We start from the raw sequence: 21,032 nt of genomic DNA, 5'->3' as shown, positions 1-21,032 counted from the left end.
CTGTTGGTAACTGTGCTAATTAATTTCAAAAGGTTCTGTGTTCAGGAAATGTCTGTTTCTTTTTTACTTTATTCTGCATTTTGTTGCACCTATCCCAACTTTTCTGAGACATTAAATACCATCAGATTCAAAATGAGCTACAATTTTCACAATTATTATAATGTATCAGTTTAAGCATTTGATATGTTTTCTATGTTCTATTGTGAAAAAAATCTGGGTTTGTGAGATTTGCAAATCATTGCATTCTATTTTACACAAAGTCCCAACTTTTTGGGAATTGGGTTTGTACATCCAGAAACCAGCAGGTGATGTCTTGATTGTCACACATATACATATCTATACATATGTTGTCTTGGGTTTATGGTTGCTGATCTTACTCAGCAATTAGTAATGCCAACTGGGAACATAAATGAATGTAAATACAAAAGACATGCAGACACAACGGTGAATCCACATGGGATCTGGTACAAAGCATGCTTATTTCCCGATGTATGACATGAATTAATCACCACTTGGGGACCTCAGAGAAGTTGGATTTCATTACTTCTCTTGTCCTGTACCATCATGAGAGTTTTGTGAATTTGAATCCTCTGACTTATATAATTATATTCTCCTTTAAAGTTGATTTCCAACATCAAAGGGACAATATAGCCTTTGAAGTACCATGGGATTGGATCACTGTCTAACCCACTCTTTAAGATTCTGTCACAATGACATTAGGGAAGTCATGTGAATTAAAAGACTAGAGAACAGCTCTTGCCTTTGCTCTGTGTCCAATTTCAATCAAAATGTCATGCTGTGCCATTTTAGCTGAATGTGGAACTGGCAAGTGAGTTAGGTTGACATCTTTGTGGCTAAAATCCTGTGACTAATATGTAAATTATTTGACAGTTACACTCCATGGGATTATCAAAGCAGTGCTATAACCCAAAAGAATAAGTTTTAAATCATCGTGGACATTGTTTGAAGTCATATTTAAGCATAACTTATTTACTGTCATTCCCTGTACTCTGGGGAATCTGTCATTTAGACGGAATATGGGAAAAACTGGGAGTATAATAGTGCCACAAACTGGTGGAATAATTAAGAAATATCCTGCTGTACAACAGGTGATACATAAAGGCTGCAGCAGTATGCACAGAAAAGTATTCATTATAATGGCTTCTGCTACTGCTGTCACTCCAAGGAGCCACATACAACAAAAGTATCGCTTTTGTTTGCTTTGTGTTTCTGTTGAAACTTTGTGTAGTAACAGACAGACTGTGAGAGTAACGCCATTGGCGCGGCAGATCACTTACTTCAAGCTCCAAAGCCTCGGGGAGTTGGCTCGAGATTGCTTGTCTTTGATAAGGTCCTGGCACACAACTAAATCCCGTCCCCGTCTAGAAAAGTTTAATAAACCTTAATAAACGTCGAAACGCTAAAGTCTGCTGATTAAGAGCAGCAGAACAAAATACACGATAAAATTATCAGACAATCCCACTTAACTATCCGTCTTCCTACTCGCTTTTATTTTTTTTATTTTGTTGAATATTGCGAAGCCGGAGCGCTGGGTTTTTATGTATCTTCCGGGACCAGGCCAGCGGTTCATTACTTTGAAGTCCACAGTTAAACCTTTAGCCCAGTTGGTGTAGAAACAGCCCGGAGGATTTCTACCGCCTGCCATGATTTCTTGAAACACTACCTGGGGAGAAAAGTAGAGAGAAAAAAGCTCTTCTCCTTTATTCGCATTTAAGGGTAAAAAAAACTGTCCGATGTGACGGTACAAGGAGCAGAGCCGGGGCTGGTTGTATATATGCGCAGCCTGTTGTTGGGACTACTTTACTTTCACGTTTTCTAATCGAAGAGGCTACTCGGGTACATGGATGGTAAGTTGTAGGAAAGCTGTTCCACAGGCCCCCTCTCTTGGCCGCTTTGATGTGCTGCTGCTGAGCTTTGAAGTTGAGAAATGCGGGCTATGTTTCTTGTTTGTGGGCGAGAAATACGGTGAGATAGATAAGAAGCTTATGTGTGCGCGCGCGCGTATGAATGTGTAGCCCAGATAAAAACCGAATATTTGTCGGATGGTGCGTCTTCTGACTGGGGAGAAAAAGTGGGATGCATTCGTCAGTCGGAGCCCCCCTCCCCTCAACCTCCAGATTTTGACACCCCCAGTGATCTACATAGGGACTGAGCCTGCCTACTCTGAGGTCAGTTGTTGAATGGGACAGGGTACATTAAACTACGGCGCTTGTTTTGCGGACACATGTGGCATGACTTGAAATAGCACGACGTTTTATCTCTATTGTGCTGGATTACTGTTCGGGGAGTTTTTGGAGTGTATTCGTCTCAACTAAAAAATGGAGTAACAGTTTAACTTTTTAACGGGTTTCACTGTGTTTGGATCTGTCTGCGATGGTATGTTATTTTACGCTCGTTAATTCATCCATTGGATTTTAGTGTCGGTTTCACCGTGGTGTATACACTGGCTGTTAAGACTGTAAATGATTGTGTAGCACTTGCAACAGCCTTTTAGAAGTTTGTCATTTATGGTGGCAGTGCTTTAGTAGTCTGCATTTTTACGCTCAGGCTCCGATTAAAATCTCTGGCACGGGATCAGTTTTTTTATTTTGTTTTTCCCCCTCCTAATATTAAGTGTTTCTTTTCGTGTTGGTAGTTTAAACACGTTACCGGTTCTGTGGCTTTATTAATGTGCTGTAATAACCTTCTAGATATTTAGGCGACTGATCGCTTCCACTTACGCATGGGCGACCGGATTCTCCCGCGGGGCTTTTTACCTCTCGCACATTACAGCGTTTTAAGGTCATTGTGGTGCAGATCAGGTGCAGTTTGGCTGTTCATTTCTGGGATAGTGAGGACAAGTGTGGAAGTGAGTGCGAGTGTGCGTGATGCAGGCAAGGGGTACAGTACGGTCGTCCGAAACAGATTGGGAATAAATTGGAGTTGAAGCCTGTGACATGGACTCGTTAGGAAAACACGTGTAAGCCACAGTTGTGAGAATACGGTTTGGTGAAGAGTGTGGCTGTGTGAGATGATTATTCTTGTAAAATGTGTTTTGATGTGGCAGATCAATGCACGTTGAGAATGTAGGCTGCAGTTGATCTCTCATTTAGATTATAAATAGATAAATGAAACGAAGAAAGCCTTTCATATTTCCTTTCTCTGTGAACCCGGCGAGGTTTTTTTGAAAGGGACTGTTTACTTGATGTCTTTCTTTGAAGTTCAGCAGGATCTGGCTTTGATTAGATCAATACTTTGTGTTTCAGAGTGAAGAGGAGCTGAGAAGCTCCCCTGCTGCTTTTAGAGAGTGAGGAGGATTAGGCTGGAGCTCAGTGGAGGCACGACGGCACTCTCACACGGCAACCAGAGCTGGAGCCATGAGCAGGGCGCTTACGGAGCACATCAGCAGTAGCTTCCGAGAAGATGCTCCTCGTCCTCCGGTACCGGGGGAGGAGGGAGAGGCGTCATGCTACAACCCCAGCAGATCTGCCAAAATGAGAGCCCAGAGCAAGGTTAAAGATATCCCCGCCGCCTCCGCTCCTCCCGGCTCCACACCGCGGAGGAACGAGGATGGACTCGGGGAGCCAGAGGGCAGCGCGTCCCCGGACTCGCCTCTAGTCCGGTGGACAAAGTCGCTGCATTTTCTCCTGGGCGACCAAGACGGCGCTCACCTCTTTAAGACCTTTTTGGAGCGGGAGAATTGCGTGGACACTTTGGACTTTTGGTTCGCCTGCAACGGCTTCAGGCAAATGGACTTAAAGGATACCAAAACGCTGCGAGTTGCCAAAGTTATTTTCAAGCGGTACATCGAGAACAACAGCATTGTCGCCAAGCAACTGAAACCGGCCACCAAGGCCTTCATAAGGGATAGTATTAAGAAACAACAAATAGACTCGTCCATGTTTGACCAAGCACAGACGGAAATTCAGTCCAACATGGAAGAGAATGCATACCAGATGTTTTTGACCTCTGACATATACCTCGAATACGTGCGCACCGGCTGCGAGAACGCGGCATACATGAACCACGGCGGTCTTGGCAGTCTCAAGCTGATGTGCGGATACCTTCCTCCTCTCATGGAAGAAGAGGAATGGAGTTGTAACGACCTGAAGGCAAAAACGTTAGGGTCTGTGGTCGGACTGTCTGCCAAAAACCTGAGGGCTACCGCTACCATCCGGACAGCAGCTGAAGTGCTGGAAAACAGTTGCAGGTAAGAGCAGCGCCCACCTAGAAGTGCATGCCTGTGTAATTACTTCTCAGTGCTTGTTGCTTTATTGAGCATTGCTTACTGTGGTCATGATCCCTCATTAGTTAAACTACACTGAATATGTGGCAGGTATTTCACAAATGCCTGCGAGAGAGGTAAAGGAACTTGATCAAAGGGTCTCAGAGGAACATGCCTGTATATTTGTGCCCTCCTGCCTTGCAGTTAGTCAAGGGGTTGGAGGGGTGGAGGGGCGGGGTGGGTACAAAACATCAATGCATCTGAGCCTTCCTTTTAAGTAAATGGTGTCTTGCAGGCAGCCCTCTGCTGGCTTGCTCAAGTTTCCTGTGCTTTGAAACCCTTCCTCCGGTTCAGGAATGAATTTAGACACCAAACCTCATGACTGTTACAGCTACATTAAACAGTATGATGTGCTATTGTAAAGTTTTTCAGCTTTTTTTTCCTTCTTTGTTCTGCTCCATAACCCATAGAGCTGGTGTATACTGCCACAAAATCTCATTTATACATAGAAATGGTAATAGAGAGTTAAAAGAACTGTGCAGTCAGTCTTATGCCAAGCGGAGATATTGTTCTCTTGGTCAGAGATGAAAGAACTGTTTGTGCAAAGTATTTGTGCTTTTATCTTAAGAGCTCGTCCCACACATTGTCCAACAGCTGAAATCTTTTCAAGCCAGGAACATTTTCAAAAAGTGGATTTTATGCATGAACCTCCATCAAAGGGTACTTATTTTTTCCACTCAACTACTTTGTCCTCACATCTGGAGGCAATTATTACTTAGAGGTTTGACAATGTCTTGTGGTTTGGTAGGAAAAGTGCAATTTATAGATAATCCATACTTTTCCTGTCAAGTTATCTAAACATTTAATGAGCTGAGATAAAAATTGTCTCAAGCCCAACTTTTTTAATAACAGTGTACAAAAATAATTGATTGAGTGCAATAAGTCTACCTAAGGACTCCCTCGAGGGTTTTAGCCTTCATGTGAGCAGATGTCAGATAACATCTTAGCACAGTTGCTCATTTGCTTGGAAGTGACCGTGTTGGGTTAGGAACCAATAAGCACGGGTTTTGTTGACATGTGGGCATATCCTGCTCTCCTGGTGTGATCCCCTGCATTCTTGTTTTTCACTAAAAGAAAAGCAGGGGGGAGAGAGAGCCCCTTTCTCCCTTCCGTCACCCACACTCTCCCCCTTTCCCCCTGCCTGCCCCTCACCATCCCTTTAGGTCAACCAATTTCCATCTCAAACATGTGGAACTAATTTTGCCACTGCACAGATTCTTTTTTCCCCTTCTTTTTGAGAAACCTCCAACACTAAACTCCAAAGTGATACAGAAACACAACAACAAAAACATCCTCAGCTCAGTTCCGCAGCTTCAACCACCAATCCCACTCTGCCATAGATTGTGTGTGTCAGTGTTTTCCTTCCTCTTTCTTTTCTGCCCAGCACTTTTATCTCTCCTCTTTTAACAGAAAAATCTGTCTGACAGAGACTAAGCATGCTTTGGAGGGAGACATGGAGAGACAAGAGGAGGGAAAGGGGGGAATACAGGAAGGGGGGGATCATGAAAGAAAGAAAAGAGATGGAGAAAGAGGGGGGGGGGGGGGGGTGAGGAGCCAGCTGTGCTAAATACCTGACTCTTTGCGTGGACCTTCCAAAGGTCAGGGTTGTGCTTGGGGCCTACGGCTTTAGTCATGCTGGGGTTCTCCTCAGCACTGCCGGCAGAAGGCATTCTCATAAAGAAAGGGGCCCTCCTTCCCCCTTTCCCTCTCTCCTTCTCACTCCCCCTCTAAAGCTCGTTCCCCCTCCCTCTTCTTCCCTCTTTCTTCCTTGTCCACCCCCTTCACTAGTGGAACAGGAATGCAACACAGCAGGAGAGAGTAAAAAGACAGAGAAAGAGAGAGACTTTAGAAAGGAAAGCAGGGGAGAGTTGGTAGAGGAGGGGCCCCAGACTGGATGATAGCGAGAGAGAGAAAGAGAGAGATAAAAGAGGGAGGGTATGGAGGAGAAAACACTCCAAGGAACAAGAGTGGAGTTTCAAAGTGGAAAAGAGCAGGAGTATGGCGAAAGAGTAGAGGGATAGCAGAGGAGAGAGAAAGAAGGGAAACGCTGGTGTTCATTCACACACAGCACGGCTGCTCATTTCACCCACTCCAACCATAACCACCCCCCAAAACTGAATGCTTGTATTTTAGGGAGGCAAAACATGAAAGAGAGAGTGATACTAGACGAGGCAAGAAAAAGAGGACTTACAGCTCCATCTATTGCACTGTTGTCACATTCCTCAGGCCCCAAACTCTCAGTAAAGTGACTCAGAGATATCTGCAGAGAAAGACGGCAAGACAAAGTCCAAGCAGACGCAAATCATTTTTATAACTATGATATAACAAACAACAGCAGGAAACAGCAAATAAACACAACCCCCATACCCCAGGGGTGTCACCTCTTTTAACTGTATTGATTTGATATCTAGAGACATCACAATAACTCTAGGCAAATGTTTTCCCGGATCATTCACAGGTCCCACCGTCGAGGAGACCCCGCCAGCCCGTACTTTGTGAACTCTGGCTACATTTTTGCCCCTGCCACCAGTGCCAATGACAGCGAGATCTCCAGCGATGCCACAACAGATGATTCCATGTCGATGACAGACAGCAGTGTGTAAGTGTTTGCATTAAAAAAAAAAAAATTGGAATCAAAACCCGTTCAGTTTCATTTGAAACCCAGCTGGCTCTGGAGATGTAGCAGCTTCAAAAAGCTCATTTCCTTTCAACTCACAGTGGCCAAAGGTCTGGGAATTTTCTTATTTCCACCAGTATCTGAACGTGCCTGGTCCAGATTTCAGTCATCAACTTTCCAGGAAAAAGTGTAGGGGTGTGAAGAAAAATATTTGGCCTTGTACTTCAACAGAATCAGCTTTTCTTGGGGCCAGGGGACTGCACTGTTGCAAAATAATGGTCTGTAATTTATTTCAATTATCCTCTATGATTGACTCCAGGTAATTCTATTAATGTGCAGTTGTTGCTGTGGCCTCCAGGGAGAGAACTCTGGGAAAGTCATTATGTCTGAAGACCTTTTGAAGTTTATTCTGATGTGTTACAGGCTGTAGAGAGGAGAGGAAAAAAATGAGAACGTCTTGATGTGGGTGGGGGTGTTGCCTCATTTTCCTCAAAGTTGATATGTATCCATCCCACCCACCCTTCTGCCACAACAGACTTGTTTTTTTATATTATCTAATCGCTTTTTCCCTTTGAAGAGCTGAAGGAGAGGGGGGAGGGAAATGGCCATTCGGGCCTCAAGACAAACTCATTGAAAAATGTTGGCACCAAATGAAAGAAGGCTTACTCACATGGTGGGTCGGTTTCCTGCCACTGGCCTCTGTGGCGTGCTGAGATCATGTGTCTGCGAGGCTTTCACAGGGGTTACTCATTTCTAGACCTTGGGACAAGACATAAGGAACCCCCCCGCCCCTCACGGCCAGGCAGGGACACCCCTGAAAAAAAATCACCTCCCAGCGCTTCACAGCTTCTCTCCTCCACTCTCCAGAGCCAATAGCAGGAGTGGTGAGGCTCGAAGTGCAAGGGAGTGAGAAAATAAAGTGCACGGAGTATAAAGGGCTTAACTGAATCGCTTTCAGCCTATTGTTAGGTGAGGGGAGCTTAGCGGGATAAGAGGGTGGCTGGCTGCTTTGAAAATGACTTGCACAACTGAATAGGAGATCCCCATAAAGTAAGGGCCCATGAAACCATGAAAGAGTATGTTTTCTCTTCTCCAACCTGGACAAAGCGCTCAGCCATCACATGGTTTGCTGGGGTGGGGACAGTTTGGATTGTTAAAAACATAGTTAGCGAGGGGGAAGTTGGCGAGCTTTGTTTGGGATGTTTTGCCTCTAATTTGGGGGTTCTTGTTAGCACACGAGTTCCTCTGGGCTGTTGAGTTTTACTTTTGAAGAGTTTCCTGTGTTTCTTCCTGCGCCTTGAGGGATGATGGCTTGTAGTCTCAAGGGTGCAGTTTGTGAAGCATTGATTTTGGAAGCAGGCCCCTCTTACAAGAAGTTCGCTGGAACACAGGTGATATCGGCAGCCTGGCTTCACTGTCTGACTCTTCTTGACAATGTCACACTGAAAATCTTGCACAGAAATGCAAAAAATGTCTAATTGTTGAACAAGGATATGTGTCAAAGTCATCTCCTTTTAACAGTTCTTTACAAAGTCTTTGACATAGAGATCTTTCTGGTTCTTGTCCTGAGCTCTTGTCTCTCTCCGGCTCTCATTCGAGGGAACAATTTGATTGTGTGTCCTTTTATAGTGGTTAAAAGACACTGCAAATTTGAATCTCATTTCCCAGATAAAGAACAAGAAGAGAAGGATTTGGAAGGGGGTGGAAGATGGGGTGGGAGGGGGATTTTTTTCTTCTCTTTTTGCTTACATCTTATTTATGGATTTACTTGGACGCTGGGGAATGCTGCAGCACCAACTTCAAACATTACCTTATCTTACAAACCAGCCTTTTGATGTTGCTGAGATCAGAGGCTCACAGCAGAGCGCTTGCCAAACGAAGATGGCAGCGGGTGCATATGTGCATGAGTGTGAGATTTCAAAGAGGCAGCAGAAAAAGTAGCGTTTGGGCTAGGTCAGGCACTTCTGAGCAGCCAAAACGGCCAAGATAATTGGCCCAGCTTAAGTGGCAACTGACTGGAAAAGCAGACAGAATGAAAAACGGAGAATGAGATTCCCAGAATAAATGCCTAATTGTCCCGAGACTTCTAGCATTCCTGGCTCTATCTTTATTTTCATGTTAATATATCACAGTTTTTGCTAGGCTGCTTTAGTCTGTTGTACTTTCTGACTCTTAACAAGTTGCTCAGTTTGGTGATAATTGTTTTGCTTTTTGAATAACCACAGTCAGGGCTGACACGAGCCAATGTAATCTTATCAGTGGGGCTCTTCTTTTGAAGCCTACAGTGAGATGTTTTGCATATCCCTGCCATTGTCCTGGTGTGTTTTGTTATGTGTTTTTTTATTTGTCTTGGCTTCAAGGGATCCCTGGCCTTTTGATTTAGCAGTACTTTGCCCAGTGAGTGATTTCTGGGTGGTGTCAGTAACTTCCATGATGAGCTGCTGCCAAATGGCCCTCCTCCGCAAAGACGGGCTAATAGTGCTAATGCACCAGTGGTTAATGTAGAGGTAGCGTGACATGTGTGATGAGTATCGGCAAACTATCCAAAACCGGGTGGATGATTGTAGTCAGCGACTTCTAAATAAGGATATTTTGTGTGTTCTTCATTGTCTTTTATTAGTTAATGTAAATGTATGCCGTCTTTTTGTGTTACAGAGATGGAATCCCTCCTTACAAGCTGGGTACCAAGAAGCAGCTTCAGCGAGAGATGCACCGCAGCGTCAAGATCAATGGCCAGGTTACGCTACCCCACTTTCCAGTAAGTCCTACTTCCTTAAGTTTCGCTTCCTGTCTTAGTGTTTCTTTTTTTGTAATCTGGTGAACTCAAACTTTTACACAACTGACAGACAACTGGGTCCTAATCCCCTCAAGGAGTTGCACTTTATTTATGTATTTATTTTCAGAGCTCGCGTTGTGACAGAATACTATATTTCGTTCCCTCGCTAGTTTCACATTAAAGGCGGCAGGGTTTGCCTATTACTTTGCTTCTTCTTCTGCTGTTTCAAATCCCCCTTCTTCCCACATCTAGAGTCGCTGTTAATGTAAATGCTGTCACGTCTCTGTCACTGTAGGTCACAAAGCTGATAGTGTTGTATGTTTTCTGGAATAGTAATAACTGTACGGCTATTGAAACTACGATTTAAATTCCAGCACATGAATAGGAGACACATCACTATTCAGTTCCAGTTTTGCTGTATTCCCATCTTGTCCCATCAGTATTTGGGTCAGGTTGTGTGCGCTGATGAATTCAAGATATATTTTTTTTGACCTTCTGAAGTTGTGAAAAGGTTTAAGGAACTGGGTCAAAACAGATTGACACAGGTTAGCAGAGGCAAGAAAATAAATATTCAATTCTTTTGTCTTCATATCCAAACACAGGTGTGTGTTTGTGTGTGTGTGTGCGTGTGTGTGTGTGCATGCATTTGACAGTAATGCCCCCCCCCCCCCCCCCCCCCCGCCCCCACACACACACACACGCACTTTTCTCTCTTCCTCTCTGTCTTTTTTCTCTCTCAGTCTCTCTCTTTTCCTTTCCCACTTGCACTCCTTTAATGTCTCCCTCCTGATTTGGAGATGGCTCTGTCTCCCATGATGCACCAGCCCCAGGCAGCGGGGGCCCCGTGCAGGGCTGGCGCTCCTTTGCCAGCAGCTCCGCTTGCCTTTCTTCTTCTTCCCTTCATCGTGTTTACAAAGAGATGAGAGGAACAACAAAAAAAGAGTCAAAATCAAGAAAGCCAGTGTGCCAAATAACAAAAAAGTAAGAAAGGGAGAGAGAGAAGCCGGCGCATATAGTTAAAGAAAAAGGAGGATAATGTGACTAGAGTACCTCTGAGCTGCCCTGCATGCAGCCGGGAAATAAATTACTACTTCCCCTCAGATCTTCCCAGTATTTGACTCCTCTATCCTCTCCCTCCCTCTTTTCCCTCCTTCTCTGTCTCGCGCTCTCCCTCTCTCTCTCTGCCACCATTGCCACTTCACGAATGTACGTCTCAATCCTCTTCTTTTTTCTCACTGTTAATTTTGTCCCCTCTCCCTTTTCTTCCCCTCTCTCCTCGCTCTCGCTTCTCTGTCGATATCTGGCTTTTATTCGGAGATTTAAAGCTGCATGTCCCTCCCACCCCTAGTGTGCGTTTGATGTTTGACAAGGGCCCTTTGAAGTGTGCTGACTTCAGAGGCTGCCTAGCTGATGGCTTGGTCGGGCTACAGAGGGTGCAGGCAGGGGGCCTCCCCTCCGAGCGAGACCAACTGCTAACCCGCCATTGCTACCCCCTTCTCTCCCCCTCACCCAGCAGCCTGGCACTGCCAAGGGCACTGGGCATGAGAAGATCTAGGGAGGGATGGGCAGCGGAGAAGGTTCAGGTTAGCTCGAGGGCAAGGGCATGTGGATTAGGCCTTTGGAATAGTAGCAGGATTTTTGGAACAAGATAGGATTAGGGCAAGGGCAGTGGATTAATGCACCATATTGCATCCATCAGAAACACTAAGTCGTTACACTAGCACACACTCTAAAGTGTCCTCTTCTCTGTCTTGTGTACCCTGCAGAGGACACACCGGCTGCCTAAAGAGATGACCCCCGTTGAGCCCTCGGCCTTCGCTGCCCAACTCATCGCCCGGCTGGAGAAGCTAAAGCGAGAGCAGGAGACTATGAGCTCACTGGAGGAGAGGCTGCAGCAGATCCAGGAGGTATGGATGCTCTCAAAAATGTTCTAAGTCGTGACACTTCCACTTACTTCCACTTACTGCTATTTGGAAATTGTATCTTGTATCCAAGTTAGCTCAGGCAGTGGTTCTGTGCTGCACTACAAAAGCCTTTACTCCAGTTTGAGCATGTTGAAGAACGGGGTACAGACCAAGGGATTTAAAGTCTGTCTTGGTTTAGTTGCTACTTCGCTTTTCCTCCATGTCCTCCCCCATTTCATCTGGAGGAACTTTCAAACTTATGTTTCTAGACACACTTGAAGTTCCTTCAAATAGTTAGTACTTAGTTACTCTCCAGTGGCACGTTTGCTGAATATGTGTAGTGCCAGTCTCTTTGTGCAGCACAGGCACACTCTGCATTATAGATGAAGCGCACCCAAAGCCTGTTAGCGAAGATAACAGTACGGCAAAAAGGAAACTCAAATCAAGTTATCCAGGCGTTTGCTCTCCCTGACTTCAGAGAACGATAGATATAAGTTGGTGTAAGCTGAGACATGAATTTCTCTGCTGGCTGCATTTCCCACATGTGACTGTATGAATGTTTTGTCAATTGCTTTAAATTGTAAAAAATTCTCTTTTCATTGTCCAGGAAGAGGAAAGGGAGGAGGGCAATGACCTTATAAGCAGCACCTCCCTCCAACACCCCCTGCTCCCGTCTGCGAGCCAGTGTGAGGAAGATCCTCAAGCTATCCTAGACGAGCACCTTTCACGTGTCCTCAAGACACCTGGCTGCCAGTCACCAGGAGTGGTTCGCCACTCGCCACGCTCACGCTCGCCAGACCGGACTGGTGCTGTGGTGTCATCTGGCCACGGGCCCTTCTTTGGTGCTTATCCTGGGGCTTCTAAGGTGCTGATGACAGGCAGGCAGTCTACAAAGCACATCCACCACCACTACATTCACCATCACCACGCTGGGCCAAAGACCAAGGAGCAAATCGAGGCCGAGGCGGCTCAGCGTGTGCAGTGCCTCTGCCCTCAAGGGGGCGCCAATTACTCCGACTTCACACCTGCGTGAGTTTTACTTATAAGCTGTCCCTTAAATGTTTCCTGTGATGAGCTGCTCTTCCTCTGATGCTAATTTGCCTTCTTCCTCCAGTCGCTGCAGCACTTTGTCCAAACGGCCAGTGAAGGCCTCCGATGAGGGCGTGTCTTCACCACGCCTTCCTCTAGTTGCCACCGACCGCTCTCAGAATGTTTGGCAGTGGATCCTAGAGAGTGAGAGGCAGGGAAAGCACAAGCCACACAGGTAAGTGTCTGTTTGCACGAAATGATCTTTAGAAAAGTGCACTGAGTTCTCAGCTCAAGAGGCTGACCCTTTATTTGTTTTAACAGCACTCAAGGCCTGAAGAAGTCCAACCCGCTCGACTCCAAGACCCTGCCTGGTCGAACCTCCTCATCTTGGGGTGGTGGTGGCATTGGCAACGGGGCTCACCTCCGTGGCCATCACCCAGGCCACCCTTTCATTCAGGACCCAGCAATGCCACCCCTACCCCCTCCCAACACCCTGGCACAGCTAGAAGAAGCCTGTCGCAGACTAGAAGAGGTTTCCAAGCCACCAAAACAAAGGTAGGAAACCTTGTAGACAAAACAGTTGTGCACTTGATTTGCTACAACACAACACTCTATAAATGAAGTCCAGTTTCTTTTCTTTGTATTTATACGAAGAATATTGATTTGTCATTAATCTTGTGATTTTCACAGACATTCAACTGGAGCCAGCAACCTTCAGAGAGACAGGAACCACCCGGCAGCTGTCTTCCCCACGGGAAGCAACTCTTTAGCCAGCCCTGGAGTCCAAGCAGACGAGTAAGAGCTCTTTTATTTGTACTTTTGCTAAATCCTTTGTTTCTAAAGCTCAGTCTTTATTACTTTCACAATTACTTTCTAGTTTTCCAAACACCATTACTCAATTATTTTGTAATTCTGTCATTTATGAGTTTTCACCCTCAGATTTTCATTCTCCTCTCTTCTTAGAGAGTCAGCTTTGCTTTGTCTTTGAACTCCTTTCTTAAAGAAAAATAGGATTAGATGTGACATTCTACCTCTCTCCCACATTGCCCAATAGCCCCTGGTTCTTCAAAATAATCAGCCCCCTTCATATATATGTCAGTGAATGTGGTGGATTTTTAAAGCCAACTGAAAACAACCAAGTTTTAAATCTTACAATTTTGATTTTGCATGTTCAGGTCTAAGGAGCTGGTGGTCACCTACTTTTTCTGTGGAGAGGAAATTCCTTATCGCAGCATGATGAAGACCCACTGCCTCACCCTGGGCCACTTCAAGGAACAGCTTAGCAAGAAAGGCAACTACCGGTAAGCATGCGCCACTGGAAAGTGCGCACAGATCACACTTGCAGATACATGCTCGGATGTGTTTAGCGTCACGACAGGGCTAGTCATCTGTGTTTGGATGGGCATTTGTTATTGTGCTTTTATGTGCTTGTCTGCTAAGTGGGAGTGTGAAATACTGGAGCCTGATAGTTGAAAAGAAACTGGGCTGATCCGCTGTATTCGAAGCTTACAAAAATCGGGGAGGGGAGCAGAGGGGATATTCTGCAGCAATTTTTTTTCTCACATCTGGTACTGATTTCCATGCTTAGGCAGCCTTAATAAATATGGCTTTGAAGCCTGGGCCATTTTATTTTGTGCACAAAGACCATTGCAAGGCCCTCAAATTCCTCCTCCACACTATTGCATCAGGCATTAGAATCAAATGCTGGAGGCACCTTCTTCTTCTAATGACAGTTAATGCAGGAGAAATACCTCCTGTTTGAAATGATGAGGGGAAATTCCTTCACATAGTGAAGACTTAAGGTAGTTTCAAAAGTAATAGACAGTTTTAAAGAAAATTCTGAATCAGGGGTTCCACAGTCCAGGAAGTTCAACCTTAATTTATCAAAAAAGTTGTTCCAGTGCCTCTGAAAACAAATGTAGCCTTGCATGCCCGTGACATCAACATCAGGTTTTAGTCACATCTGCTTGTTAGGCAAGACAGAAGAAGAAAAAGGCCTGCAAAACACAAGTCGTTGCACCCCTGCTATCCCATAACTCTTCAGCGAGCGAGTGAAAAGGGGGGGAGGTGGGGATGAAGCGTCTGGCTTCAATGGCAGCAGAATGTGTGGAGTTGGTTAATTTGGACATGGCAGCAGTACAGCTGAGAACAGTACGCCGCAGCTCTGCCAGACGATATTGGTGCCAGATGTTGTGAAGAGAGAAAAATCCTGCCACATAAAACATGTTCCAATGGAAAGACTCCTGTGTCTCTCTGTCTCACTCTCTGCAACAAAGTGATGACTTTGAACTATTTGTGAGTGAAAATGTAGCGTTTTCTTCTATTAATAATTTAAAAAAAGGGTAACACGCTTCGAGAGCTAGGAATGAAACAATGAATTAAACCAGAAAGTTAAATCAACAGAGGAAACGTGTGCATAAATGTCAGATGATTAAAGAAAACTATCGCTGCTGTCGCACCTCTGCACGCTGTAGTACAGTTTTAAGTTTTGCAGCTGTGATAAAGCGGGCCCCTCTCTCTTTTATTTGTGTGTAACAATCAACATGGAAAGTAGGGCTGCATGTGTACATTTTTGTACGCCCCTCTGTACATGTGTTGTTTGAATGACTCTAAGCTGAGCTCATAAAACAGTGAGCCGTTTCCCCCTTTTTTCTCCTTTTTTATATTCTGAACACAGGCACACATGGGCAAAATGAGGCATTTTTCCATTACAAAGCTTATCATTATATCCCCTCCTGCTGATCTTTTGCTGGGTTTAAAGTAGAGAGGAGAAATCATTAGGAGCTCCAGGAGACTTCACAGTCACTGGAACCAAGCTATACCCTGTGAGTTATCTCTGCTTGAGAGAAGAAGAAGAGTGGGTTAGCTAGGTGACCCCTTGACCTCCAGGAGCCCGTCTGAGCAGTCGCCACCGTCCCTCCCCCTTCTAGGGTAAAGCCCCTCAGTCTCGGCACGCATCCAACCCATCACACCCACTCACCGAGCCAGGGAAGGCCTCTGCTCTGCTTCCCCCTGCTTTCTTCCCTTCCTGTTGCCTCTTTTTTCCTCTGTTCTCGGCTGGTGATCGGAAAGCTGCCCGAAGTGTGTGTGCATGTGCGTAACAGGGAAACATAGTACGTGTGTGTTTACGTGCAGACAGCAGAGCGCAGTCTTGCAGTCACAAGCAGACTCTCGGGCACCTGAAATGTCAACCTGTGTGACAGAAATGCCCTTCATTTGACAGCCAGCCCAATTATAAGCCATGGAGACACAGAGAGGGAGGAAAGGCACTGAAGAAGAGAGAAAAAGAGAGAGAGAGAGGCTAGGGGGGGGGGGGCTTAAGACAGCGTCTAATTAACCCTTCAACTTTAATAAGGCCTTACAGGACAGAAAGGCATTTGCAGAATGGCTAGCAGTCAGGATGAACAAGTGGATGAGCACACATAGATGAACACGCACACAAACAGGCTTTTTCTAGCAGCTTGAATTATCACAGGGAGTGTGTAAACGGAGGGTTCAACTCTGTTTGCGCAGCGGTGTGATGTGGAGTCAGGCTCTACCTTTGAAGTGAGCAGGGATGGCATTGAAGGCTATGACTAAGTTGTTTTGAGCAGGATCCATTTCTGGCTCTCAGAGTGTGTGTGTCTGTGTTTGATTTGGACTAAAGGGATTTGTGCGCGAGCGTGTATATGTAAGTAGTCGTGTAGGTGCCTCAAAGCGCTTTAAAACGCGATGAAATACATCAGATGCATCCTGCTGCCACTCTGTCAGGTTTTGTTTGAGTTCTCACCTACGCTCCACGTTTTCTAATCACAAACCTCTCTTTTTTGTTTTTCCCTTCTCAGGTACTACTTCAAGAAGGCGAGTGATGAGTTTGAGTGCGGTGCAGTGTTCGAGGAGGTGTGGGAGGATGCCACTGTGTTGCCCATGTATGAGGGCAAGGTCCTGGGCAAGGTGGAGAGGATGGACTAAAGGCCACTTTGTGCCAACCAACTAATGCCCTTCCCCCCACCCAACCAAAAGCTAAATCACTTGAGCAAGAGACTGTAATTTACAAGAACACTCTGGACTCCTTTTTTTTGGTTTCTTTGTTTGTTTCTTTTTCTTAATATTAAGCTAAACAGAGTTAATATATCCAGCACAAGAGGAGCGATTGAAGGAAGACGAGCCAATGAAGTATGCCGAACACAGAGGAGGCGCTGCCCCTCCCCGACTTTCTCAGCCAATCAGCCTTAGAAACACAAGGGAATGACAGACCAATCCAAGGATGACGACGATGACCGGAGGCCAGTGGCGGGCGCGAGACCCCGCCTCTTCTTGAATATAACCACTGAAGATGTAGATGACTGTTGTCTTGTGATGTGTGACAGACTGATGGACTTGCAGGAGGTGAATGCGCAGCGCCACCGACCTGCTCTTAACATTACACTCCAACATCGTTACAAAAACGTCCATACGTGTGCATATACATACATGCATATATGTATATATACATGTATTATATATATAGATGCTTTTTGTCATGAGTTGAAAGTTTTTATTAAGTATTTATTGAAAATGACCTTCCCCCTGTTGTCCCCTCCCCCGAGTCTTCTTGAACCTGTGTTCCTCGCCCTCCCTTTTTTACAGCCAATGGGTAAGCTGCTTTGAATATTGGGAGAATACTGTGTTGATATAGTTTAGTGTTCTAAGTTACACAGAGGACGTGACGCTAGCCTAGCACTTCTTATAGCCTTGTAGCCACGTCTCTTAGCGGTGGTCTTGTCCGAGGCGCACTCCCTCCACTCTTTTAATGGTCAATCCCAGTCTTATATGCTGCTGATAGTTTATAATAAGCAAGTTTTTCACACTAGCATTTCCTCTCCCTCGTCCTCTCGGCCTCCCTCCCTCCCCCTCCTTTTCGCTTTGTCTCGATCGACAAAGTTCAATCTTTTTTGTTGTGCCTTTGTTTGTAAACCAGGCATTGCACAGGGATGGGGGGTAGAAACCGTTGTAGATTACACACAGAGACGAGACCGGGAGCACAAGTTGCACCACCTAATAATGGCAGTGTTTACAGCCCCCACACCAAAATGACTTGTGCTAACGAGAACCAGTTTGGGTCACCGAGAACGACTTCTTTGAGGAGTTCAGCTAGCGTGTCAAAAAAGACAAAAAAAAGACAAAAAAAAGTGAACGTTGAAGAATTATGGCTCCAATATCTTTTGAATGTTGTTACAATAACACCGTATATAGCAGAGCTCCTGTATACATTGTAATTATGCATTCTGAAGTATGGATACCGACACATGTGATGCACACATACACAAACAAAACACGTACAAACACACGATCGCTGGTGTTTTATGAGTACAGCACCTGTGCCTACATGGATGCCATACCATGTGCTACCCTGTTTCAGGGTTTTAATATATATCCCTTGGTTTTCAGAAGGGTTTTATGTTGAAAAGATATTTTTATGCTTTTAATATCCTGTAATCATGTTTTGGTGTTTTGTTTTTACACCACAGCCTTTTTTTTTGTTTTGGTTCATTCTATCTAAACTGTAAATTATACATTATATAAAGAGTTTCATTTAAAGATTTACATGGACCTATAATTATTGTAATTATTGAGAGATGTAGCCTTTATTAAAGTTTTATATTTTTCAAATGAAAACTGATGTGCTTGGAACTGCTTCTTTCCTGACTCAGAATAACTTATTTTCACAGCGTAGCCATATTTTTCAGACAGTTATTTAGACATGATACAAGTTGACTGGAGTGTTTTGTCCACTTAAAGAAAATTACAGTGCTACAGTCGGTCTGGGACATGTGGTAATGCATAAACAGGGGCTGTTTTTACACATGAACCTCGGACAGTGTGAAGGGAATTAGGTCGGGACATTGTCCAAGTTGCTCTTTCTCACGTGTAGCGCACAGCAGGAGAGCATCTGCTTCTGATGCGGACTATACTATTTCTAGTCAAGTATACTACTAGAAATACTCTGTGGTTTTTTTGTTTTGCTGGTGTTTTTTTCTCAGTGTGTGCTGCCTAAGTAAAACGTGCAGGAGGCAGCACGTTGCGGGCCTTGTCGTTCGATAAGAAGTCAGTTACCTGCTCTATTCTCACATGGCCTTTGTACCTGAAAGCTGGCAGGTCAAAGAACATGTAATAGGCGTTCCCATTGACATTTAGCAATCTCTCAAAGAGATGAAAATGGCCATATTTACATAGCTTAGACACCGGGCTTCTTGAAGCTGTGCTCATTGAAAAACTCAAAACTGAGTAACTCGGCACCTTCACACTTTTAAATTATCGTATAGTTTACCATTTCTACCCCAGAGACCCCTTCACAGAAACCAGGCAGTAACTGTTAAGAAAGTGAAACCACTCCAAGAGTTCTACTGTAAATAAAACGGGTGTAGAATTTGTTGTGCTTCATTTCGGTTGAATTACATTTTAGCATTGTTGCAGTCGAGAGTTGTGAGAACTGGTTAACATCAGCGTTCGGTTCAAAGTTCCCCCACGCCCAAAGGTCTTTATTTTGGCCTCACAGACATGAAACCGTCATCAACTGAGTTTCTAGATGTTTTTGAGGTGACAAGGTCAAAAGGTAGCCTTAGGCTCAAGGTTTTAAAATCGCCCTTCAGGGTGTTTGAGTCACCTTGTAGTTTAACACGTAACAGATTCTAGTCAGAGACCTTTGTTGCGTGTCATAGCTCTGCATGTGAGGTCAGGTCAAATGTCACACTCGGGTCTTTGTAGTTTTCCTTCCTGCTTTTGCTCTTTGACTAGAAATAGAGAAAATGTTACTTAAATAACAACCAGTGCTGGATAAAAGAAAATCTCACCTCATAGCACCGTACAGTTAAATGATGTACAACGATGATGGCAGGATTCCAATAAGTAGGCCAAGAGTGTGGAACCTGTTGTTAAATACTCACAAAAATGAGTCTTGACAGTTACCTGCCTTCTCTGTAACCTTCACGTCTTAGTAATGAAGAACATAAAATGTTGTTATCACCATCAAAGAAGTACAGTATCGTAGCGCTGTGATCATAGCGCGGTGCAGACTGAAGGTGGAGAGGTGACTGAATTTGAGCCGAAAGTAAAACAAAATAAACGAGTTATTCTTGTAGTCTCTTCTCAGACGCATCACTTCCAGGAGTTTCAAAAACCTAAAAGACACAATTTTGTGCTGAAAATAAAATACAACTTTAAATTCACAGATGCCAGCTGCTAATTCACAGCGCAAACAGAAATCATTGAAAGCTTGTAACCTTTTGATGTGCTGCAGACCCTCAGTGGTTAAATGTGTGGGTCCCGTATTCAGCACTTAAATGGAAGACATTAGGCATGGAAATGAGGGCATGGGCTAATTGGTCCTATTAAAGAGCAATGAGAACCAGCGCTACTCTCTGACAGTCAACACAAACATTAATGAAGCACCCTGCATCCCCCATCAGAGGGCCTAGTCATGTTTGCCTCAATTAACTGGCGTTATTTCAGCAGTGGGGGGAAGGAAAGAAATCATTTAATACCAGGAATAACTCGATGGTGGGGAACGCGTCTGCCATGTGCACACTCACTCACTTGTTACAACTCAGTTGAAACTGTTGACATAAGCAGAGACTTGAAATGGTCAGAAAGGTAGCCACATAACAAAGATAACAACAGTCATTACTGACAAGCTTTCACTTCTCATTAAATGATCTTCTCATTTTTTCCCCCCTCTGCAGAAGGAAAACAGACAATGCTCGCCACATCTGCGAGACACTGCTTTTCCTTTCCCAAAGCCCCTTTCTTTAAACGACATTTCTGCAGCTGAGCAGTTTGTATTTTTAACACCGCAAATAGCAGATTAATTCTCCAGCCTCATCAAAGGCACTGAGCTGTGAAACTTCAATACATAATCAATGCATTGCATACTCGCCCAACCTTGAAATCAATTCCTCCATGCTCTAAACTCCACAATAAGGAACTGTCTGGAACGGGGCAGGTGTAAGCCTCCGCCCTTCTACCCCCACCCTCGCCGACTCTTCCCAACTCTATTTTTACAGCTTCTTGGGGCTCCGGCTTTGAAGGGAAACCTATCCAGGAAAATTGCTTGCATTTTTCCCCACTGAAGCGCTGATAGATGGACATTGACTGTCGCATTCCCTCTCCTGCCCATCAGGAGCCCCTGCTTCTCTTTTCCCTCCCTGTCATCTTCGCTCAGCCTTTCTATGACATTCCAGTTCTAATAGTTGCTTTGTTGAAGTGCTATGCAGGTTATACGGGCTCTGAAGCTTCGGCTGTCACAGAAACTCGCCTTTCTTCTGCTGCTTCAGACTTCTTTAACTCAAATTTTAATTTCGTTGAAGCGTGCAACTCTTTCTATCTTTTCATCAGCGGGAAACTTTTCTGAGTTGTAACTTTGATTTTGGTTGGCAGCACTGCTTTTCTTTCCCGCCACCCTGT

At 44.8% G+C, this 21,032-nt stretch overlaps 1 protein-coding gene across 1 annotated transcript; it reads left to right on the top strand.

Annotated features, from left to right (window-relative positions):
• Nucleotides 1-3,305: 3,305 nt before the first annotated feature.
• Nucleotides 3,306-16,840, top strand: LOC146631184 (axin-2-like). The gene is made up of 10 exons (XM_085356408.1): nucleotides 3,306-4,210; nucleotides 6,744-6,884; nucleotides 9,558-9,660; nucleotides 11,445-11,585; nucleotides 12,190-12,611; nucleotides 12,697-12,846; nucleotides 12,933-13,166; nucleotides 13,302-13,406; nucleotides 13,787-13,912; nucleotides 16,436-16,840. The coding sequence occupies exons 1-10, from the start codon at nucleotides 3,378-3,380 to the stop codon at nucleotides 16,560-16,562; spliced, it is 2,382 nt and encodes a 793-aa protein (XP_085212534.1). The 5' UTR covers nucleotides 3,306-3,377; the 3' UTR covers nucleotides 16,563-16,840.
• The last annotated feature ends 4,192 nt before the right edge of the window (nucleotides 16,841-21,032 follow it).

This window comes from Diplotaxodon limnothrissa, linkage group LG6 (assembly GCF_057381915.1).
Source record: "Diplotaxodon limnothrissa isolate DT_005_m linkage group LG6, D_limnothrissa_male_GT1.1, whole genome shotgun sequence".
NCBI classification, from domain to species: domain Eukaryota; kingdom Metazoa; phylum Chordata; class Actinopteri; order Cichliformes; family Cichlidae; genus Diplotaxodon; species Diplotaxodon limnothrissa.
The sequence above is the reverse complement of the archived record's forward strand: the minus strand, read 5'-3'. Positions and strand labels throughout refer to the sequence as shown.